The sequence below is a fragment of the Alosa pseudoharengus genome, unplaced genomic scaffold (assembly GCF_046254945.1).
Source record: "Alosa pseudoharengus isolate Yale_2024_CS ecotype anadromous, Long Island Sound unplaced genomic scaffold, YU_APseudo_1.1 YU_APseudo_1.1_scf_6, whole genome shotgun sequence".
Taxonomy (NCBI): Eukaryota; Metazoa; Chordata; class Actinopteri; order Clupeiformes; family Clupeidae; genus Alosa; species Alosa pseudoharengus.
This window is the reverse complement of record NW_027468848.1, coordinates 26,053,872-26,078,333: the sequence shown is the minus strand read 5'-3', so window position 1 is coordinate 26,078,333 and position 24,462 is coordinate 26,053,872. Positions and strand designations below refer to the sequence as shown.

At 41.4% G+C, this 24,462-nt stretch overlaps 2 protein-coding genes across 10 annotated transcripts; both read right to left on the bottom strand.

Moving 5' to 3' along the window:
• Window positions 1-182: 182 nt before the first annotated feature.
• snrnp27 (small nuclear ribonucleoprotein 27 (U4/U6.U5)) lies at window positions 183-6,536 on the bottom strand. Its single transcript, XM_076270493.1, has 6 exons — window positions 6,389-6,536; window positions 3,645-3,771; window positions 3,388-3,497; window positions 3,176-3,255; window positions 2,173-2,237; window positions 183-511 (listed from the first exon to the last, which is right to left on the bottom strand). The coding sequence occupies exons 1-6, from the start codon at window positions 6,423-6,425 to the stop codon at window positions 457-459; spliced, it is 474 nt and encodes a 157-aa protein (XP_076126608.1). The 5' UTR covers window positions 6,426-6,536; the 3' UTR covers window positions 183-456.
• Window positions 6,537-8,999: 2,463 nt separating this feature from the next.
• add2 (adducin 2 (beta)) lies at window positions 9,000-24,211 on the bottom strand. Of its 9 annotated transcripts, XM_076270142.1 has the most exons (16): window positions 23,840-24,211; window positions 19,728-19,925; window positions 18,475-18,616; window positions 17,602-17,753; window positions 16,793-16,873; window positions 15,614-15,763; window positions 15,131-15,274; window positions 14,679-14,777; window positions 14,177-14,353; window positions 12,897-13,148; window positions 12,146-12,262; window positions 11,899-11,985; window positions 11,643-11,772; window positions 11,028-11,111; window positions 10,307-10,340; window positions 9,983-10,119 (listed from the first exon to the last, which is right to left on the bottom strand). In XM_076270142.1, coding segments are annotated over exons 2-16 (1,800 nt in total). In that variant the 5' UTR covers window positions 19,878-19,925; window positions 23,840-24,211; the 3' UTR covers window positions 9,983-10,118. The 9 variants fall into 9 exon arrangements, with proteins under 9 accessions (XP_076126251.1, XP_076126250.1, XP_076126253.1 ...); XM_076270136.1 differs by lacking the exon at window positions 10,307-10,340 and having other exon boundaries at window positions 9,000-10,119; window positions 23,835-24,211; XM_076270135.1 differs by lacking the exon at window positions 10,307-10,340 and having other exon boundaries at window positions 9,000-10,119.
• Between the last annotated feature and the right edge of the window lie 251 nt (window positions 24,212-24,462).

Sequence of the window (24,462 nt, the reverse complement as noted above, 5' to 3'; positions counted from 1 at the left end):
ATTCTTACTTCATAAACCTCACAAAAGTTTTGAAGTATTAGAATGCAGCATGTTAAGGTTAGGAAAGTATTGATGTAAAGTGTTTAGTTTTGATGCAAAGCAAACATTTTAAGGGTAAAAAAATGGGCTGCAAACAAAATATACATCTGTGAAGTATATCAAAGAAGAAAATACAGAAGAAATCAAGGATTTTAGGTTTATTTGTATTATGAACTTTGCACATATGTTGACATCAGCACAGGAGACTCTCTGCAGTGTCATTCCTTAAAAGAAAACAAAACTTCCTGCTGCACCTGCTGCTCTGAATTTAAGCCGTACAGACGGTTCAAGTCGTTCAGTGGTCTAGGAGGATATCTACAGACAATAGTATAAAACACAGCTAAATACAACTAATTTCACCATTTTCATAAGTCCTGGAAAGCATTTGAAAAACACCCAATCATTGTCCGCAGAGGCTCAAGCGATGAAATCCAGTGGTCTGTTGAATCCACCTTTCCGATTCATGTACTGCCTATAAAAAAGAAAAATATGATTACATCATCGATCTCCTCCCTGCACCAATACATTACATCATCAGCTACCAATGGGAATGCCGAGTGCTGGAGTTTTTAAGCACCTGCTGAGGCGATTGGCTACAGTGTTAAAGACTGTCGTCTAGTCAGGTATCAAATAAACTTTTGCACATACAGCCGCTTTAACCAGTCTGCAAAACACTTAACCTAGCTTTTGGACAATACTTATGTACCACAAAGCAAGGGGAATCCTATCTTGCTCAATCTATCTGCATGCCCATGTTATCTGCAATTCATATTACGACAAGACTAATGTAAACAAAGGCAAATGATCCCATATTCAAGGCTAACAGGGGGGCAATCTAAAGACTACAACCAATGATTCAGGCTTTCTCCTGTCACAGAATGCACCAGAAAATTACTATGTGGGTCCAAGTACTAATAGCAAATCTTTGTTCACATCCAGGAACTAAATATAAGCTAATATATTATATAATAAAAAAAAAACAGACATATCGTTAAGTTATTTTAGGAAAATACACCCCCTTTCCCATGTATGTTCAAAAAGAATATACCACTTTTTCTAAACCCCCTTCAGGGAAAGAACCACATTCTTACAAGCCCACACTGGTCTATGCAAACAAATTCTGGGAAGAGCAAGATGGGTGCAGAGATGACCTGCACAATGATTTTGATATCTAGAAGTGAACAGCTGCATTGGTCAGTTCCAAGGCAAGGCACATCCGCCAAGATCACATATCCTAAACCAGAAATCTGCTACAGTGCTCAGCATTCCATCATGAGCTCTCCAAACAAAAAAACATTTACACTTGATCTGTGCCTGCTCCCGTGAAACAGAAAAACCATAACACTAAATATATAATGTGGGCTACGGTCAAACCATCCAAAAAGGCAACTAGCCCAAGGGCTTGCATTGAGACATACAGAACACAATGTGATTTACAAGGACTTTCCCCAATCCACTGCATACAGTATTTCCTGTGACTACATCAAGTAAGAAAAGCTTATTCATGCTTGCTTTAAAAACATTTCATATATTTATTGTATGTAGTCCTATAGCAAGATGATTTGTGCTGTTCCTTCCTTTTAACTAAACTTAACTACCGACTTAACTACTACTACTGTTTCTTTGTTATATTGGATTTCTGTGGTTAACAAAATTGTTGAATTAGACCTCAAATCAATATGTCCAAAATTTACTTGATAGTTTCAATGCTTGACATAAAATTTACTCTATTTACTGGGCTATTAGTATCAGGAAACAATAGTGGTCTTATTAAGAGTGTTTCTGCTATGATGGATAGGTAATATAGGCATTATAGCAAATTGCACGGGCAGAGTATGATCATTTTGGTTTTGAAATATTTCATAGGCTACTGATGGCCATAGGAGAATATTATTGTCCTTGACAGTTGCCTTCATCTTACCAAATGTAGTAGGCTATGCTGCTAGTTTACAGGCATCCCTTTACCACTGCTTACAAATATTATGCTATGTGCCTACAAAACTTTGTTAAACTGCGATTGTCTATTAAGAACTCTCTGGTGTTAGCCAGCCTAACAGTTGCCAATAAGAGCCGATTTTGTTGATTTACTCCACAAAGACAGATTTTAAAAAGATAAGCCATGGAGTAACAGACCTGTATTTTCTCTTCTGCGAGACATTGATTGCATGGGCATTGACTGATCCATCTACCTTCTTGCCCTGTAAAATATAAAAAGATGCTCAGTTAGAAACAAAATATCAGTTCAATACTAGCATCTAATGTTGCTTCACATCCTCGCTTGTACAATTATTGCATTGTCCTCATTCCCTTTAAGTCAGTACATAGACATTTTCTTATACTTACATGGCATAGTCCACACATAGCCCAAAACATACTTCAGTGCAGGGCAAAACAATTCTACTTCTGACTAATTCTGCCACCATGTGGCTAGTCGAAAGACAGTATGTTGCAAGTTACAACTTAAAGCAACACCAAATAACTTTTCCTCTGTCGCACGCACTATTTGTTTATCCAGCACCAGCTTTGCAAATAACAATGTCCACAGACAAGGTAGAATATGTTGCATGATTTTATGAAAGTACGATGTATTGCGACATCAGATGCAAGTCAAATTTGTAGTTTCTCATGTCTCATTCCATCGAACTACAGATCCGCTACCCGATCCGGCAAACTTACATAGTGCGGTTTTAGCCGATAGAGGGCCGCGAAGCGAATGCAGAAAGTGCCGTTCACCCTATTACGAGTTGATGAACCACTGAAACGATTTTGGAAACATTATTTTAAGGTACAAAAAACTCTTTGGTGTTGCTTAAAAGGAGAACTCTGAAAATTGTTCACATTTATCTCCGTTTCTCAAGGTCACTGAGTACGGTCAGTACGAAAAACAAAAAAACATTGGTTTTACTCAAGTTGCTACAGTCAGCAGCTAAAGCAGCCAGGCAGCTACAGCGCTACACTCTGGGAGCATGTTCGTGAGCCCCCATGTTGATGCCCCCAGAGTGTAGTGCGGTAGCTGAAATCACAGAAAGCACTACAGCACATAATGTTTAGGGGGATTAAGGAGTAGCCAGAAAGGAAGGGCAGTAAAATGATGACCCAAATAATAAACTCATCATTTATTAGATCAACATCACACCTTGGAGCTGTCAAACGATCCAAATCCCATTAATTTCATCATCTCGATCTCCTCCTCGGTCTTGCCCTGCATGTCCTCCTCTGTGCAGAAAAAGTGAAAAAATAAATAAAATAAAAACCAAGTAGACCCTTTACGAGATAATTTCAAATATGGGGTCGACAAGCTCTGCTCGACAATGAAAAAAACCACATTCAATGAAAACAGTTACTCACCTGATATTTGATGTACTTTTGCAGGTTTGTCTTTTGTGTCTTTCTTGTCATCATCACGTCTATCTTTTCGCTGTGGAGAGAGGGAAGAGGAACGATGGCGGCGAGGGGACCTGTTCAGAAAGAGCACAGGCGCAGCTACAGAGGTCATCACTTTCACAACATAGACATATAACCATTCGAACTGATATCTCCACGATGATTTGCTGGCTACCAAAGTTAAGTCATGTAACACGCTTTCAACTTCATGTAACACTCACCTAGAGCGTCGCCTGTGTGGAGACCGCGAACGGCTGCGACGTCTGTCCCTGTCTCGAGACCTGGAACGTTCTCGCTCTCGACGTCGTCTCTCACGGTCCCGTGAAGTCGAACGTGACCGACGCCTCTCTATAAATCACAACACAGAACACAAGTACTGATTTTAAAAATAGCTGAACAGTTCACCATAAACCTTTCACATGGCAATGAACTCATGATATGAAACTGACTTCTCTCATATAAACATCAACTATGTGTATGTTTATGGCTTCTGGCAGACACTTTTGCAGGGTTCCCACCTATTTTCACTGACAACATTTCAAATGACCTGTGTTCACCTATGTCATTTGTTAAATTATGTGTAGATCAAGCCTACTCTAGACTCATATATTTGCACCCACATATTTTTTTCTTTCAATTGGGATGCCATCTGTCTCTCTGTTTAAATTTTGCATTGCTCCTTTTGCTGCTTTGACTTAGTAGTTTTGACAACATTCCTTTATTTTCCAAAAGTTCCTGTTATTATCTAAATACAATGTCGCTGCTAAATACAGGAACTAGCTGAACCTGAACTTGAGATTGTATTGGACCAGCACAGTAGTTCGGTAAAGGGGGGCACCGTCTAGCGAAGCCTATGCGTCCTAGGTATGAAAAAACGAAATGTCGTGATTTTTCCCAAACTTCGAATGCATTTACTGAATACAATGATTTCTCTAGGCCTGGGAAATGGGATTTTACAATTCCATGACTTTTTCTGGTTTTCCATGACCGTGGGAAGCCTGCTTTTGTCTAGAAGAGATTTACAGTATATAAGTACAAAAGACATGTTTCAGAAGAATGAACGCTCATTCTCGCGGATCTAGTCATAGACTGTACAGTCTATGGATCTAGTAGGTTGCTCTGAGATCGGAAATCTTGCTTGAACACCACTTTCTCAAGAACCTTCGATAAGACGGGAGATCTATAGTTTTTCAGATCAGCTGATTTGAGTGCACTTTTCTTGAGCAAAGGGTGTAATCCTTGCTTGTTTGAAAGAAAAGATAACTTCTCCATTCTGATAGAATTACTTCTTAGCAAGTGTAACTGTGGACGACAAAACAGCTGGCAAAGACTGGTAGTTGGCAAAAGAAACCAATGGCATCTCTGGAATTAGCCATTTTAGCCACTCGTACCTTCATGGCATTGTCGTCAACTATACAATTAACGTTAACAATCGACTATTTTAGTAAACGAGTGATAAATACTCGACGGCTGGAATACATAATTCGGGAAGGATGACAACTAAAAATTCTCTAACTGCAGCTAAGTTTACCGCCGCCCGCCGTCTCGCTATCCGGAGAAATATTCTTTGGTCACCGCTATTTACCGATTTGCGGCTATTGACTTCCATTGAACACATGTAAACAAAACGTCAATTATGTGCTATAACCAGAGCCCGTTTACGTTTATTAGACATTCTCTGCTATAACTAACGCCGCTGACTTATGCCAGCAACCATTTCACTTTGATAACAAACTACATTTCGTACAACATACATACAGCAAAAATAACAGAATTTGGATCAAGCAACGTGGAGAAAATTGACGTATAACAGGTTACCTCGGCGGCCGTTATACATTCAATAACATACCTTCATATTACATCACAATTTATAAATGAACGAAGTTTACAAGATTTCTACCGTAATTTCCTGTTAAAAAGCGCTGCATGGCCAGATGACATTTCACTGCTTGCTTTTACATCCAAAGAAGGCCCGAAGTGCAGTGAAATGCTGCCATCTAGTGGCCTGAAATATGTAATATATTTATTAGAAAAGAAGCGACTGTCGACTAATCGTGTATTTCCTTGTCAATTATTCGTGTAATCCATCTGATATATTGTGTTTTTCTTTTTAACCTTCGTTCCTTTATAAATTGTGGCGTATCAAGTACGTTTTGGAATGCAATTATTCTGACATTCGATATTAAACGACCACAAATGTAGGCAATGGGCAGTCTTGACACTTTGCATAAAATGTTTCCTCACTGCTTAAGCCAAATTCTGTTATTCCTGCTCTATATATGTTGTACCAAAATGTAGTTTATTATCAAAGTGAAATGGTTGTTGGCATAAGTCAGCGGCGTTAGTTAACCACATGTAAACGTTTTTGTTTACATGTGTTGAATGGAGGTCAATGAGAGCCGGAAATCGGTAAATAGCGGTGACCAAAGATTATTTCTCCGGATAGTGAGACGGTGGTGCTAAGTTTCGGTGTAACTGTTATGATAGTGCTGTGATGTAGACTTGCGTGTGCGTAAAACAAGGCGTCATCTCTGGTCTTAGTTTGAGAAAAACTAATCGATAACGTTAACGTTATTCTTTCATCATTTTCTAGACCAAACAACTAGCAGCTAAGCTAAAGATTTCATAAATTAAATTGTCATCATTATCCACAACCACGTAAATGGCATCCTACAACCATGCGTAACATTAAAACGTAACCTTAACGTTGGCTGGCAAACACGCCGTTTGATTTCGCACATGGACAGTAACAGTGACATTAGAATACGTTGGAAGATGTGACGGTTAATTATTGACAATACTTGGTCTAACACTAATTATAAAACACCTACATACAGTAACATAAATGACGAGCCGTATGATCGGTTAACTAGCTAACTGGGCTAAGTTAACGTTAACGTTACTATCAGCAACAAAAACACAGGTGATATTTTCACACCGATAGTAATGTAACGTTAAAACAAACCTCGTCGTGTAGGCGTTCTGCTTCTGCTTCGCCCCATGGCTCAGCCTTTTTAAAAACAGGATTATATTAGAACGAAATGTTTTGTTTGTTTTTGACGACGAAAAGAAATTTCAAGAATGATCCCTCGGACGGACCTTCGTCAATAAAATAGTCCCACTAGGAAACAATGGTTACGCTAAAATAGGTTCCCCCTTCTTTGTAACGGTGCTTAGGCTTTCCAAGGAGTATTGCCGCCACCTACTGGTAAATCTACTGAGATGGACCAAGGAGCTAGCTAACAATCTTTGGTAGCCTACTACAGATCTACAACCCTGCAAAATATGGAATCACCTCTCTTGGAGGATGTTCACTCAGCTGTTTTATTTGTTAGAAAAAAGACAGATCACAGATGTGCCTCAAAATATTTTTTCTGTAACAGATGAACATTCTGGCTTTGTGAAACAGCTACGAAAAATACCAAAAAAAGTAGGCTAATTTTTAAGGCAATTTATTTTTCAGATAGTGTAAAGGGAAAAATATGGAATTACAGTCCTAAAACAACATAATTAGTACACCTTCTCTGGCTTTTATGACCGTTTGATTTCTCTGAGGCATGGACTTCACTAATGTAGATATTCTTGATCAATCAGATTCCAACATTGTCAAATAGCAGTTGACAGATCAGCTTTGCAGGATGCAGCCTTGCCATGAGGTAAAATCCACTCTGAGAATTATTACATAGATGAACTGACAATGGCATCATTTGGGGAAAGCCAAAAAGGCAAGTCACACCACAGCTTCCCAGCTCCATGGACTGCTTATATGAGGCACCCAAGGCCTGATCATTATCCTGTGTACTTTGATCATATTGACCCAGCCCTTTACCAGGGTCAGAGAGACTCAAGATAAGTGGTATTTCAAGTTTGTGTACTGTGTATTAATGTAAAATATTCATATTGGGTCTCTAATTGATCCAATGGGCAGCAGTCTGATCATGGTTTCATTACAATCTGAAATATATGCCATAGTTTTATAGCCCAACTAGTCCAATGTGATCTCTGCTGGGCCTTGATTAATGAGGGTATAGTGTTATCTTATTGCCTCACAGGGATTGGTCACTGGCAAATGCATAGGGATAAGTGTATAAAACACGTGGGAGTGTTCGAGAGCTTGGCTTCTCATCTGCCCTGCTCATCTACTCTTTCAAACCCTTTGTTTCTGTCTTCCATTCCCCTTTTCTCTCACTTCATCCCAGGTTTGCTTTTGTGTTTACTTGTGTATTGCAATATTAAACTGTTCCTTGATCTAGCCTAGATATAAATCTTGAAGTGCCATGCCCTTCCGTTTGGTGTTAGGTTTATAAACTGTTTAGTGATATTGTAGGTTGTTTACTAATTCTGGAGTTGGATTACAAGCGTTTTCTACAATATTCACAAGTCTAATGCATCTTACTGGCCCATAAAGTTCTGACACACCTGAACCTTCCCGTCAGCTGTTTTCCGTCGTTGGTAACATTTTGCCCTTACACCAAGTACAGTTTTCTTCAGTTTCCACCATACATTTTCAATGGGATTGAAATCCAGACTGTTTGCTGGCAATGTCATTGACCTAATATGTCTTTCCTGAAGAAATTAAGGTTTTAATATTTTTTTGCTCTATGGAAAGATACAGCATCATCCTGGACAATGACTTCCTCGTCACCAAAACTTCTTTTGATTAATGGAATGACAATTGTTTCCAAATTTCAATGTATAATTGTACATTTACTGTAGAAGTTATTACTGCCATCCCCCCCTGGTCCTTTACGTGACATACTGTATAACCCCATGTCATCACTGACTGTGGGAACTTTGTTGTATTCTTCAGGCAGTCATCTTTATATTTTTCATTGGAACGGCACCAAATAAACGTTCCAGCATCATCTCCTTGCCCAATGCAGATTTGTGATTCATCTCTGAATATCACTCTCCTCCAGTCATCCACAATCCATAATTGCTCCACTGTAACTGAATGTAAATTAAAAATATAAAGATGACTGCCTGAAGAAAGCAAGAAAGTTTACATAGTCACTGATCTATTGAAACTGGGAATAGGCCTATTCAAACTAATTCATATGCTACTGCCAGTGGTCCATATAAGAAAATTTAGTGTGTAATCCAAGAGTATCAGAAAGTTCTGTCCATCAATTTGAGGGCAATAAGGCAAACGTTTTAACACTTGTCTCAAAATACTTTTCTTGGAGACTAAGACAAATATTTTGTTATTTTCTTTATTCTGTAGAAAATAACAGTTATTAAGAATTCTGTAGAAAATAACTCTGGTCTTAGACAGTTATAGTCTAAGATTTAAGATGAATTCTCTACAGTATTCTTAATGATGTCCATAGGAAATACCATATTCATATTTTCAAATAATCTTTTCCAAAAATAGAAGTAGCCAATGTTTAGTGAAACACAGAGACAGAAAATAACAAAACCTCATCAGCATCATGTCTAGATCATGTAGTATACTGTAGATAACTGACAACTGAGATTAAAACACTAAAGGCCATCTGCTCAGAATGGGCACAAACCCCTGGGATTACACAAAGAGACCTGAAGAATCAATACAACAGAAGCAGATAGTCAAGCTCGGTTTGGATTGCTTTCATCTTTAATGGTTGGTACATTTGAACCTAGCAGTAACCACTTTACATTCTAATATGACATGAACATTTTATCCCAGCAAATATAGACACAAAAGCATTTAAATAATAGTAACAGACAATAAAAATAATTACAGCTGTGAGGAGCACTTTGCATACATCTTTACGAAAAAAAGAAAAGAGAGTGGAATGTATAGTGCCTTTCAGAGTTGGGCTTTCAGTCATTCAGGACATTTTCAAACTGCATGTTTCTGTTTCTTTGACCAAAAACAAAACCCAAGATTATGATTTCATTTCATTTGTACTTTCCCTGCAGTTCAGACATGAAATTCAATTATCATTTAAGGGCAAAGGATTACATCTGCATAATACCTGCACTGACCTGTGTATAGCACACATCTTAAGTCTGTGACCATCAAGTGATTGAGTAGTATGGACGTACAATGAGTGTTTTTTCTAACATTCTTTTGTTTTCTTTCAAAATATAAGTGTTAAGTGCATGGTTATGCTGAGCCATGAGAGGTTAATGTGAATTTGGAACATTACTGTTTTCCGTGTGCATGGTTCTTGCCTGGTGCATCGGTTTGCATTATTTTTCGTGCTTGTTGTGAAGTCAACTCAATTCAAACATTCCTTTAGGGGGGAGTAATTGCTGTATGAATAGCTGTATGTGTGAGAGAGAAGTAATATGAAGTAAGAGGTGAATACCAAGATGTGCGACTGAGTGAGTTTACAACATTCTCAATGTGAAGATGACACATGTGAATATGTGAGTGTGTGTATGTGTGTGTGTGTGTATGTGTGTGTGTGTCATTGTCTGTGAGTTCCCTTTAGGTCTCCACCTTCTCCACCTTCTCCTTATCCTTTTGCTTCTTGCTCTTCTTCAAGAAGGACGGAGCTTTAAACTTCTTCTTCTTCTTCGAGGGGGACTTGGAGGGCGAGCCCTCGGGGGTGATGCCGGCTGGCTTGTTTGGGGGTGTGGTGGGGGGAGCGGTGTCGTTGGTGGTCAGAGCCTTCATCCCTTTCTCCAGCTCCTCCTGCTGCTGCTTCTCGTCCTCCGCACTGCCGTTTTTCACCACCTCATTGGCTTCGGAGGGTTTCGAGCCATCTGGAGGCGAAACCAAAAAAAATAAATACAAATGAGCATGTGGGGAATGGAAAAGCAATGAAGGACCAGCTTAAATCACTTGGACATCTCTGTGTAACACAGCATCTGTGCTCAAGGCAGCGCAGCGGTTGCCAAACATGCTTTTATCGAGTTGTGTGCAACGGTCTTACAGTTATTCAGTACTTACTAGTCAGACAAGATCTTAGTACCAGGGGACACCCCTACAATTCAATACGGACAAACATAAACAAGGACAGACAGACAGACAAACAGAGGGAGACATGTACACAGGTGTGGAGACAGATGAATGACACAAGAGCACTGAAATGTTTCACGCCAACATTGATAGGGAGACAGACAGATCATGAAGCATCCAATATATATACATATATACGCATATATAAGACATCCTATATATCCCATACCACATACATGTCAGCACATGTAGCAGGGTTGTCAACACAATAGCTGAGAAGGCACAGGCATGGAGCAATATGAAGAAATAATACTGACACACACACACCAGTTCTGGTTGGTGCTTGGCTATACTTTTGTTCAAAATGTTCATACAAGAGAGAGATACAGACAGAGAGAGAGAAAGAGAACCACACACTAGACTGGTTGTGCAGCAACTTTAACGTGAACCTTTTTTATTCTGATAATATTAAAATGTTGATTAAGTCAAACATGATTCACAAACTTGAATATCACGTTAAAAGTGGCTGAACTGCAAGTCTTGTGTGTGTGTGTTTTTGTTTTTTACTCTACATACAATCATGATGCAGCCCACAGAATGTTCCGCAGAGGAGCGCAGATGCTGACGTGTCCTGACAACATGCACCCGAGTTTGGGGAAGTGGTGGGTGTAGGGGTGGGGTAAGTGGAGGGGGTGATGGTGTTGGGTCTCACCTTCAGGAGGGGGTTTGCTGGGGGAAGGGACCTTTGTGGGGGAGGAAGCTGGGGGAGTCCCAGCTTCTTTGGCCTCCTCCCCGTCTGACAGACGCACAGAACAAACAGGGAGAGAGGAGCAGAGGAACAGAGGGAGACACAGGACAGTGGGTAAGGAGCCAGGGTACAAAGCGTGAGAGAGAGAGAGAAAGTATGTGTGTGTGTGTGTGAGAGAGAGAGAGACAGAAAGTGTGTATGTGTGTATATGTGATTATGAGAGAGAGAGTATGCGTGTGACTGAGTTGGAGTGTGTGTTGATGTGAGTGTGAGTTAGAGTGCGGAGCGCAGAGGTAGGGATGTGCATGTTACAGGACCGGGCTGTGATCTGGTTTAGGTGCAGTTACAGAAGGCCTTCACACACAGACGAAAAGGTGGGGCAAGTAGACACATTTGACCAACCAAGAGAGTGAGAGTGCAAGCGAGTGAGTGTGTGCCTGGGCGATCGTCAGTGAGCAGTGAGTGCATGGGAGAGTTAGAAGAGAAATGAACATAGGACCATTACGTGCATGGTGAGTAGTTTGTGAGTGAGTGAGTCATTTTCTCAGCAAGGCTGTTAGTGAGCGCACACAGTCATACCTTCTACTCCACTCTGCTGTTTCTTCTGGACCTCCGCTCGATAATCCTCCAGCACCTCGTCCGTGAGCTCGTTGAAAGGGTTGGGGGGCTCAGGCTCAGGGGTGCTGGGCTCCGGTAGTGGCTCTGGGGACTGGAGGAGAAGAGACCAGGAGCAGAGGTTAGCTTTAACTTAGCTGTTACCCTTTGAGGATGGATCATTGTGGTATATAGCACATTAGCAGATAGTTGCTGTCTTTTCCAGAGTGCGATTCCTTACTGGTGGACTGTTGTCCGTGATGACACTTGCGAGTACTTGGGATTGGGGTCCAGCTGTCTTCATGTCCTGGCGATTCTGCTGCCGAATCTGAATAATGAGTGATAACAATATCAGTGAAGGAGCAGATAGTAAATTGTGTACAAACACTGCCTAGAAGGGTCCGCAGTGAGATGGTACAAATCTCACATCTCACTTAAAGCACATCTTGAGCACTGTTTTTTGTTTATTAAATGGTACTTCTCTCAACCTTGTTCCTTGTTTCCAGTACTTCCTTTGGATTGGTGAAGAGTGGCACAAACTGATTGGGGTTCTCAATCTTTATGGCTGTCCCACTGGTTTGGGTGATCTCCTCAGACTTCAACCACTTGGGAGACACAATATACAGTTTTTTAAAGTTAAAAAGTAGCAATGCATTGCTTTATCTTTCTTTTGATGCAGAAAGTTAAGGCTAACTGCCATGGACTCCCAATATATGACAGCAGAACTGGATGCTGAGTCCCCACTGTTTTTTACCATGTTTAAGTTAGCCACCAGGGGGCGTGAGAGATGTTGCATTGGCTGGCGTGGGACTGGGCTTTCTCTGCATTGCAGAGGCTAGGGGAGCGAGAGCCAGAGATGAAGCAGGTGGGAGGAGCGTTGGGTGGGGACAGGAGATGATAAAAAGGAAAAGAGAAAGGACCAGTCCCCTCCCTGTGAGGTGTGGGACTACACAGGCTCTCTTAGCAAAATGCTCCTAAAAGCAAGCTCTCGCTCCATCTGCTTAATAAGAGGGAATATGTGCATAAAACAGATGTGGAACAGCAGCCTGGTCCTGGGCTATTATTATGTAATCAAGCAAAAATGAGCAGCAGATGATGCAACTCTTGGAGGGAGTGATGCAACACACAACAAACAAATAGTGAATTTAATATTCACACAGAGCATTGCGAGTGCTGACATAACTAATGGCCTGGCTGGCACACTCATTAAGCATGATAGGGATGGCTCTCTGGACTCACGCTCACCGTTGTGCGCTGATGCCCCGGGCTGGCCTGGTCCTGGTTAACCTTCTGGTACGTGTTAGGGGTGTTGAGCCACCGCGTTCTCTCCTGCTGCTGCTTCTGTGCGTGGGGGTGGAGGCGTGGGTGGGGGCTCCCTCCCTCCTCTTTGAAGTTGAAGGCTGTGACAGTGGCCGGGATCTCCACCTCCCGCTTGGTCCGCGAGCGCTCCAGCAGCACAGGGAACCGGTAGGCATAGCCAGTGCGGTAGCCCTGTCAGAATGAAGAGGGGAAGCATGTTGTTTGGGGCTCGGAGTATTGCGCTTATCAGTCATTACGGGGTTTTTGTTGTGCTTCAGTTAATACATTGGGAATGCTTTAATGGTGAAAAATGGCTTGATCATGATCTAATTACTCAAATTACTCAAATTGGCCACCTACCGTGTGTGTTTACAATTCTCCATTAAGCAGGATGGCTGTGTATAACTCTAATAGCCTGATATAAAAGACATGATGTAATTTAACTCTAGCCTGATATAAAAGACATGATGTGGTATTCTAGAATCATATCCTAGCAAAAATAAGCATAGATCTTTGATTACTAACTCTGCTTCAGTCCTCTCTGTTATAAGCACAAGACATTTAGCCTCCAGCAAGGTTACAGGAGTGAATAATAATGGGGCAGTGGAGTTTTGCAGATATGATGCTGAGCTCAGCTCATAGTATTCATAGTGAGCACCAATCCCCTGTCATATTGAAAATGAGATTATTATTATTTATCTATTATTTACCTTATTTACCTAACCATGCATTGACTGTTTATATCTCCATGTTACCATAGTCATGACACCAGTAAACATTTTGTTGCATGAAACTGTGTATCTAAATTCTACATTCAGCAGAGAAGGGTATAAGCACATTCCTAATATTTATGTCATGAGTTTTCCATGTGAAATGTAAACATTTCTCTGTCATTAACATGTTAATGCATTCAAATATATATATATATATATATATGCATCTTCCTATAAAACATATCTTCATGGTCAGGCTTTATGAAACAGAATATGTGTAGGAGTTATATATCATACTCGGATATGGATTGGCTCGTGATCAATTCACTCTCTACTGCAAATGTTAGGATGTAGGTTCACTGGGTCATTTGGGTTCACTGGGATTGGGCTGAGATTGATTACAGTACCACTGACATCCAAACAAAACCAATCCACTGCACCAGCCTAAAAAGATGTCATTATTTTGGCCAGCAGCTTGTCCCACAGCGACAGCTTCTATCATCTCACCAGGTTGTCCATGGTTCTCATCAGAGCCTCAAACTCGTGCTCCCCCAGACGACTCTTGTGCAGCGGGCCAAACGTGGAGCCGGCCCAGCCCACAGTGCCTGTGGGGTTGGGCTTGTGGGTGGCCCGGTCCAGCATGATGAGGTTCTGTTCCCCTCCTGCACAGCACAATGCTGACACCTGTCAGAGCAATAGAGGACTGCAGCTGTTACAGAGTCTGGCCTCAGGCAGATAAGTCAAATGCCATAGGCATGCACAGGAGTGCACAAAGAAGCACACCACGTCACACACACATGTATATCTATCTATATCACACACACACACACACACACACACACACACACACACACACTAGGACACAAAACTGATGCATCCCACCATTCACAGCCTCTTCTATGTGTACACACCCACACAGAGATAAAAAAAGGCAGGGTGAGAGTCAGAGAAAGAGGGAGGGAAAGTCCATTCCCACAGTGTTGGGGGGGGGGGGCAGGGGCTTTATCACCTGAATCTGACAGGCAGCCTGGATGTGGTAGATAGTATAGAAGGCCTCTTCCACCGACTCTCCCAGAGCCACAATCCCATGGTTCCGCAACACCAGCACCTGCACACAGAAAAATAAGTGATCCCCATACCAAACAGCCATTCAATCACAGACTACCCATAGTGATCCACAATCCCATCTCCACTCTTCTGTTCTCCATTCTCCAGTTCTCTTCCATGTCTCTCTTCCAGGAATCTGCTCTGAGTGATTATTGATTTATTAATGTCGCCTCTTGAGTAATGGACTTCCGTTTGTTTTATACATTAGCAATTAATATACATTGATTTTTTTTTTGGGGGGGGGGGGGTTCCTGCTGAGAGGATCATTCAGACGTACAGTATCCCCTTGTTAAAATCCGATTACTGGACTGGACAGAACTGCCCGGCTTTTTTGACCATGTCCGTTGCACGTACCTTGCAAGTGGGCCCCAGACTCTTCTGCAGCTCCACCCGGTCCTGCTCTTCCTCCATCAACCCATTGTAGTCCAAATAGGCCACGTCTCCCACCAGCAATGCCTCATGGGATAGGGGCAGCAGGCCACACTTCATGGCAGAAACCTGTAGACAAGATGTCATTAAAATGTCATTTACTGGCAGTGATCCTACGCAATACTGAATAATCAATAGAAAAAATAGAATGAATAATAAAAAAATGATAATGAATAGCGTACAGTCCTAGAGGAATTTTTGCTCTTTGACATTTCTTCGAACACATTAAACTTCCTTTTCCATGTCAGTATATCATACACACACATACTAGTTTACATTATTTTCAACACTGAATTCCAATTCACCTGCACCAGGTATTCCACCTGATGTGTACAATCCACATAGGCTATGTGTTCAGTGTAGGGTGGATTGTTCACTAAACGAAGAATAACATGTCGCCTGACTCACCGCAGCAGTGGCCGGGGTGTGGAGGTGCAGCAGGCACCGGACATCAGGACGGGCCGAGTAGATGGCTGAGTGCAGACTGAATCCTGCCAGGTCCACACCCAGAGTGGTGCTGCCTCTCTCCACCACCTCCCCCAGAATATTCACCTTCACCTGAGGACCACACAGCAGCTCTAGAACTGACTCAAACCAGACTGAGAGTTATCTCCACCTAATTGTTTCAAGGAACACTATGGAAGAATTTAAATCTGGGCTCCTTGGCGTCAATATTCAACACCATTTAGCGCGGTGACGGTGCCCAGGTCGTCATAAACTGAAGGAACAGGTCACGATCCTACCCGATCAACAACGTTACGTAGTGTAGTATCAAGCATTCCGATTGCGCACTGGCAATGTCAGAGACTTCATCATCATCTGTATTATGAGTCAGTGTAGCATCAGAATGAGTTTGAAGCCATTGAGTGTAAATGGGGATGACACCAGTACACTCACTTACACAAGTCACACAAACGCTCAAGCCCAGAAAAAACACTGATAATATTCCATTACAGTAAAGACTGTTTTCGAAGACATTGTATCGACTCTACATGACTAGCTCTTCAGTGTCACCCTGAGGCTTGACTGCGCCGATCCTTAGGACTTTTAAGAAGATTATTCAAATGAATTTCACAAACTTCACATCTGCATTAGCATCTCCTTTCTTTGAATCTTTCAGCTTGAGGCTGTGTTCACTGAAAAAACATTCTAATTACAGAATTGATTTGTGTGTCTGTGTGTGGGTGTGTGTGTGTGTGTGTGTGTCTGTGTCTGTGTGTGTGTGTGTGTGTGTCTGTGTGTGTGTGTGTGTGTGTGTGTGTGTGTGTGTGTGTGTGTGTGTGTGTGTGTGTGTGTGTGTGTATGTGTGTGGGTGTGTGTGTGTGTGCCTTTCTGTCTGTCTATGTATGTGTGTGCAGGTTCAGCTGAATCAATTAACCAATCAAACTACTTAAAATCAAATAGCTTAAAATCTGTTTACATGGAAACTATCAGACTAGTGACATTAGGCCTCTAATGATCTACCCATGGAAGTTGTACTGCCTGACATTCCCAGAGCATCATTATGTGAAAAGCTTCAGTCCTGGCCCATAAGCTTACCCAGGATTCATCAGCAATAAAGGATAATGTATAATGTTGTTAACTCACCAGGTTGGATGCTGTGGCCTCCCCATAAGCCAGACCGTCCGGCAGCACCAGGAAATGCTCCTGTTCTTTGCTCACACGTATCTGCAGGACAAGGACACAAGCAGATGTGAGTGGAATAGAATATGATTACGCAGCAGTGGCAGAAAGTGCGTAGTCATGCCCAGGTTCACATCTTACCACCCCAAATGTCAACCTGCCAATAGACTGTCAAATAGACAAAATAATAGATATGAAGTGTGAGACTCGCCAAAAAATGAAGGCCAGTCAAAATCTGCTTGCAATATGTAATTGATGCAAAGTCTGTTTTTGCTGCAGACCAATTACATATATTTTTTTTTAAATATAGTATGCAATGACAAGCTCAGTCAGACCTACTATCGTCAAAAAGGAAGAATAGCTATACCGAATTTAATTATGGTTGTAGTTTGATCATACGCATTAGGATGCCTTTGATGAAGCTTATTATAAGCACATGTGTTACTGAATTTCCAGAGAAGTGTTTTTATGTACCAAGATAAACAAAAATACTCTTCAAAAAGAAACAAATATAGGGAGGACATATAGGGAGGACAGTACCAGGCCAGGCTGTATTGTAACAGTTCTTGCTTTGGTTTATGGAACAGTTGTATTAAAATAAATAAAGTCTGGGTTTGATCAGGAATAATATCAGGATTATGAACCAGTCAAAGGGCCAGGTCAACTATTTGGTACAACACACCAAAGGTGAAGCTGAACAAAATTATTTGCAACAGTACATTCCGCCCCACTGTTTAAATGTTGCGGTGTGGAGAACAGGGAATAAAACTGACCGTGAGGCATGCACGGTTGAGCTGGGCCCAGCCGTACAGGTCCAGCAGGCGATGCACACTGGCCAGCTTACAACGCATCAGACGCTCCCCTTTTGCCAAGGTGCCCGGTTCCCATCCTTGCATGTCATTAATGGGGGTGACCATGGATGTAGCTACAACAGGAAAATAACATTACAGTCATTTGTGCTCAAGTTCACTTATGCTAAGCAGTTTACAGTTCTATGATGGTGTGAGGCCTGGAAAAGTGATATGTGCTCGACTGCTCTTCCTCAATGACTGAATGTGTGTCTCAGTAAACCGAATTGAATGTGAAAGTATAGGCTAATACACAGCTGAATTTTCAGTGAGACCATTTAAGAGCTACATAATAACAATGTTAAGGTGAGGATACACGGGGGAACATTTTGAGCAATGTTGCTGGGCAACCACAAAACCAGTTTCATATGTTCTGATTGGATAATCATGTCAATTTGCCTAAAACATTACTAAAACAAAAGAACAACAATACTTATAACACTGCCTAGCAACAATGCTCAAAAGGTTGCCTTGTTTATCAGATTTACATTCAGACTCAGATTTATTGGAATTCATCTGTGAAATCGCAATACACTTAAACTGTGTCTGTGACAGGACTCATGAATACCCATGGGGGTTTTGCACAGGGTTAAGGTCAACAAATACTCAGGGACAAATCAACATACTCTGAAATGAGAGAGAGAGAGAGAGAGAGAGAGAGAAGAGAGAGAGAAAGAGAGAGAGAGAGAGAAAGAGAGAGAGAGCGTGTGTATATTTAACACTAGCTTGGGCAACACTGTACCCAAACGGTCATGCTAATAAAGCTCCTTTAAATGTGAGAGATAGAGAGAGACCTACTTGAGGAAGAAACAGGTAGGGCAGCAGGAGAGCCATGAGTGGACATGAAGTCTGCAATCTGCCGCAGAGCCCACAAGTTCGAGGCACTGCCGCCTTTCTTCATCTGTTCCTGGATCAGCACATCCAGCTCTTCTCTAAAGGACTAGCAAGAGCACATGTACACAGACAGATCCATCCCACGCACCATCAGACACACACACACACACACACACACACACACACACACACACACACACACACACACACACACACACACACACACACACACACAAACACACACATACACACACACACACAGAGAATACCAATGATTACTAACTCAAGTGCTTAGACACACAAAGACAAACACATACAACACACATCAGATAACGTACTCAGGCACACGTGCTTACACCCACATACACACACACAATGCTGAAATTGCATTAGCTAATGTGCCCACCAACAAAAATCCACCGCAGAGCCCAAACACTTGGGTGCACTCATGCACAAAACAGCCAAGGACGCCCCGGCCAAACGTCTGAATCCCGCTCCATTCACTTGATCTAGCTCCTTTTGTCACATTCCCTTTGAATCAACACTCCCCTTTTGAGCCACTCATTCTTTTTTAGCGTGTATGTTGTGCTCGTCTCCTCTACCTTTCCACCTCTTGGTCGCTTTCCCACTCTCTCTTTTTTTAAAAAAACTTTATATCTCGCTCTCTCTCTTTTTTTTCCCCTCTCTTACTCTCCTCCCACTCACTCGCACCGGTGTTGGAGCGGCCGTTGTGCAGATGCAGCTCACAAGTGGTGATTCAGAGCAGATTAAAATCTGAGCTGTGGAGATAATCATATCTTTGGGAATGTAATGAGGGGGAAGGGAGAGAGAGAGTGCAGAGGGATTGCTTGCAGGACATTAAAGGCTGGCAGGATGGTCATGGCGGGGAGGGGGATATGGAGGAAGAAACAAGAGGCTGACAGCTGAATCGGTGCCGAGATCTCTTTAAAGAGCTTCTGCTCTCCAGAGCTGGGCACTGGAAACAGTGACACACAGACACAGAAATACAAATCCGGTGTTTGCCAAAAGCCAACACAGTATCTACCGTAACCTCTCCACCTACACACCACATACTGTTATACAAAAACATTGGTGCGCGCGCACACACACACACACACACACACACACACACACACACACACACACACACACACACACACATTACACATTCACATACTCAACTAAGACACCCACACACACAGCCGGGCTATACTCACTGGGCTCTGCAGAAGACTGGAGATACGCTTCTTCTGACTGGTGGACGGGGTGGACTGCAGGGGTGACTGCAGGGTGTCCGTGTCCGCGCCCTCCCCATCGGTAGGGCTTTGCTGGACCGGGGTCCCCTTTGGACTGGAAGAGGTGCTCATAGTGTCTCGGCTCAGAGGAGGTTACTACGACAAGGAGATAGGAGAGAGCTGGAGGAGAGCAGAGACAATGGAAGATCAGAAATGTAAGAAATGCAAATCAATTTACCCTACACTTTGCAGGTTATCTGATATTCATGTGCAAAATACATTTTTAATGGTGAACTCTATAATGACATTATGTTGATGATACAATAAATTAAAATACTTGTTTTTTGTGTAAATTTAATAAAACATGAACTGAAATCTTGGCAGTAGCAAAGTCGGTTAAGTCAGTTGAAAACCAGACACATTCGCTTGGCCAAGAAAGATTAGAACCCTCTAAAAGTGTATTCAAGTCTCCTAAGCCTCTCTCTCTCTCTCACACACACACACACACATACACACAGTCCTGCAAGAAACAGATAAAGTAAAGCACCCCGCCCAGTGAGTGGCGGTTTAATATACAAACTGCCACCAATGACAACTCTTCAGATTACTCATTTATTCCTTTCATGAAATGAAATGACAGAATGAGCAAAGATCTCTAACCAAAAAAGCAATGCCAACACACAAAGTACTCTGCAATACAACCAAAACAACTAGTTATATTATGAATACTACTCAGTAAATGTTTATTCGGAAAAGCAATATAGTTTATATATTTTGATTCATGCTATGGAGATTATGCAGTAGCTGCCTTTAGCATTTATATTTCAGTGGAATGGGTTTATTTTAATCCATTCTATCATTTCCACTGGAACTTAAAGTTAAGCATTTTAAACTTTATTCATGCCATAAAAGTGAAGTTATAAAAATAACATCAGAACAACAAAAAAGCAAGGAAGAGATCTGACATAAATGAGGCCACCCAAAATAAACACTGCAAGTCTAAAAAAGTCCCAAAAATAGACTCCAGTTTGTGTTCATATGATGTACTGTATGAGATTATGGTATATAGTATCACAATTTTTTTCTGCATGCAATTATATATATACAGTGACAATAAGTATCGTAATATTTAACTATTTAATATAAATTTATATTTTTACATGCATTTAATTTCTATTTTGAAATGTGTCTACTCAATTGCAACAATTTGTGTTTACATTATTTTTTTCTTCATTACTAGTTTACTTGTCATTCCAAACCTCCATTCAAACACATTTACAAACACCTCAGACTAACAGTACACAAATATGATTCAAATGAGTTGAAATGATTGTTTTGCTATGTTTGTTTTTGTTAGAACTTGTAATGAATTAATAATATACAGGGAAAATTAATTGCAATATATCACAGAATAAAATCGCAACACTGTATAGTAAAATGTAAAGAATCGCAATCATTTTGTATAATGTGGCTCAAATATCATGATGAATCGTCACATTTTAGGCAATTATCACCTTTATCACCTCTATACATCATGGTGTGGAAGTAACTAAACATGTTGATTGTTTGTCTGTGTTCATGAATCCCACTTCATCATAGACATAGTCTATGTGCGAGTGAATGGATGGGGCCACATCTGCTGTAGGATCCCTCCTGACAGCAGCGGACTCTCTGGGGAGGCTAGTAATGATTGGGGCGTTGATAGCTGAGCTCCCACACTGACATACTCCCAATACAACACCCCCCTAAAAGCTGTGTGTGTGTGTGTGTGTGTTTGTGTCAGAGGATGAAGCCCCTGAATCAGCGGCAGAGTTCTGTCAAGTATTTCCTGTTTACCAGTGTCTAGGAAGAAAAATAAGAGGGTTAAGTAACCCAGTAGCATCCTTGTATATGCATGCACTTGTCTTTTTTATTGATTTTTCTTTTTACATAGGTCTGGATGAAAGGAAGCCCATTCTCTGATCCAGCCTAAGTAATTTTGTTAAAACGGAGCAACTGGAGGGAGACGTTTAGGACTGAGTGGTATATAATTGCATAAGTAACGCTTGATTGATTTTTGTTAGAGCATACTTTAATCAGAGCAATGCGCGATACTGCCGGTCTTCATCAATGAGAGGAACAATGCTGAGACGTGATAGAAATTACATGCCAAAAGGAATTCTCTAATGTCCAGTCGGACATTTTCATCTTTCTTATAGGCTAAAATACATACAGAATTCTTACTTTCCTGGCTAATGTAGCCTACTTTTGTAATGATCATTCATTCTTCTCTTGGGTGTAGGACTGTATGGGATAGAATGCAACCCATGTTGTACAGGATATAATACAATCTTGCTTTAGTTTAAGATGAACTTAACCTATATTATTATTATTAGTATGGTTTTGTTATTGTTATTGTGTTGCACAAATGGAAGATGGAATGCATTATAACAAAAGGCTTGTTGTGTAAAAAGCATGCTTAAATCAAGTTAGCTTTATCTCAGCTAATGACCTGAAGGGTCAATGTGAAAGGCTAATTCATGTAAATAGCTTCTCTGTCTGATAGTCACTGTCATTCACAAATCTGTCTCCCCCATAAATACAGGAACTAAAAGTGTATGAAGACAGTGAATGCGCTTAGTCTATTTGGTGGTAAAATCATGAAAACATAAAACGTCTAGCAGCCTACAACACATATGCGAGAGAATGGTCAAAAGAGCTCCGAGTAATCCAGGGTATTGAGCGGAAGTCCTTTCCCAGACAGGGCTGGGTCGCCCAGGGAGGAGATGAGCCCTCACGCGGGAGCAAGGGGGCTCATGCCAGGAACAGATGCTGTGATGATCACGTCACTGATCCCTACACACCCACCTCAATTTGGACTTAAAATCTCCCTTGAAAAACCAGCATAATTTCTGTGCAACCATTTTTATTACCACCGGCTTCCCAGAACCGCCAGTTAACAGTTGTAGCCTATAGTCGCGTTACCAAAAAGGCTACCCCAATCCTGCTGATCTTTCCCACTGCAAGACATTAAAATAAATGTAGGCTACAAATAACCAACATCTCTGACATCTGCAAATTCCTTGACTCATAAATCATGCTGTGGAGCCTTTCCTTGTTCAATCCTCTTCTCCCACCCCATGGCCTGCGCATGGCTGCCTAGCAACAACACGGGCACCGCTGCAACATCAGCACCACTCTCCTCCACACCATGGTCAGGACGTAGCGAGGGATTTAACTAATTGCCATCTGCATTCAACCTAATGTTCGCTGTTCGTATCATATTGCATGGGAGATCAATCTTGGTTCGCAACATAGGCTAAATGCACTTAGGTATGTGTCTTCGCCGACAATGCGCTACTTGCATCACCAGAGTGATGTGCTTCATACATTTAAGCACACGATGTTCGTTTTGCAGCTATATGCCCTCGTTCTCACAAGGATCATCTTGTTTCAGTGAAGCACATAAGATAAATAAGATTCATAAAGATATAATCGTAGACTAGGCCTATTAATAATGTCTAGTCCTGCACGCTTCGATGGAGCTCTCTGTCATTCAGCCCTCTAGCTGAATTAGAACAATTCAGTAGCATTAAACCCGTGTGTTAACACACAACAACGATCACTACAACATTGCCTACAGGCCTCCAAACCTATTTAATAGATACCTGGCGTTATTTAGGCCTGGGACAATTAGCCCTTCTAACCTCCAACACAAGCAGGATATGATTAGTGAACACAAGCCATCCAAAAATGTGTCTATTTTATAGGGTCAATGAGACACTCGTTCAGCGTTTTGTCCAGCTTCACGTCATGGTCTTTGCATGGATGTTCAAGATTGACTTCCTTCCCACCTACGATGGGAGGTGTAGGCTTGTGCAAAGCACCATTTTGTGATATTAAACCTTGTGACTGAATGGCAATGTGTAGATTAGGCTACAATACTGACAATACATTGAAAATGTCCTTCTATATATCTAAACGGATATCCTATTATAGCAAATTTCCACTTCAAATAAAATGTGCGATAAACATAATCTGCACTTTGCAATTTTATGCGCAGCAAGCATATTCTTGTGCTGTACAAAATAAAATTAGCTTTGTAAACACCTTACCTTACAGCATTCTCCAACGCCTTGTCCTCTGAGCATATAGCTGCTTTTAGACTACGCCTATGTTTAAGAAAATAATAGGCAGTTCTAAATTATATAGAACAATGCATTTATAAAATAAAAAGTTCGGAAATAATATTGTATTTCAATAAGTTGCTATATCCCTCTTGACTCCTGATATTTTAATGTCTCCCGCTCGCTGCACATCCCCTGTTTGTCGTCGTTCATTGCAGCCTAGTCCAGCCCACCGCCACGCCTGCCAACGCTTTGACCTGCGTGTATCCCTGAACCAAACATCCACCGCATCTCCGTCCTTCAGCAATCACTAAGAAATGGCTACTGTAACATCATTATGAAATTTCTGCATTTCCCCTCACACGCTTGTTGTCCCAAAGCACATAAAATGGATATGCAATGACATGCAGTTGTCTTGTGATAAGATAAATATTTCACATAGGCTATCAGAACCTTGCAGTGGTGTCTACGAGTACCGTATTACAAATGGCTCCCCCATCTGGTCTTCTGATGTACTGCTAAAAAAAACGAAGGTGACATCCCAACTTACATGCTAGTGAGGTTTATTATGGGGTTTTCCCCCCACCTAAAAAATAGGTATATCCATCACC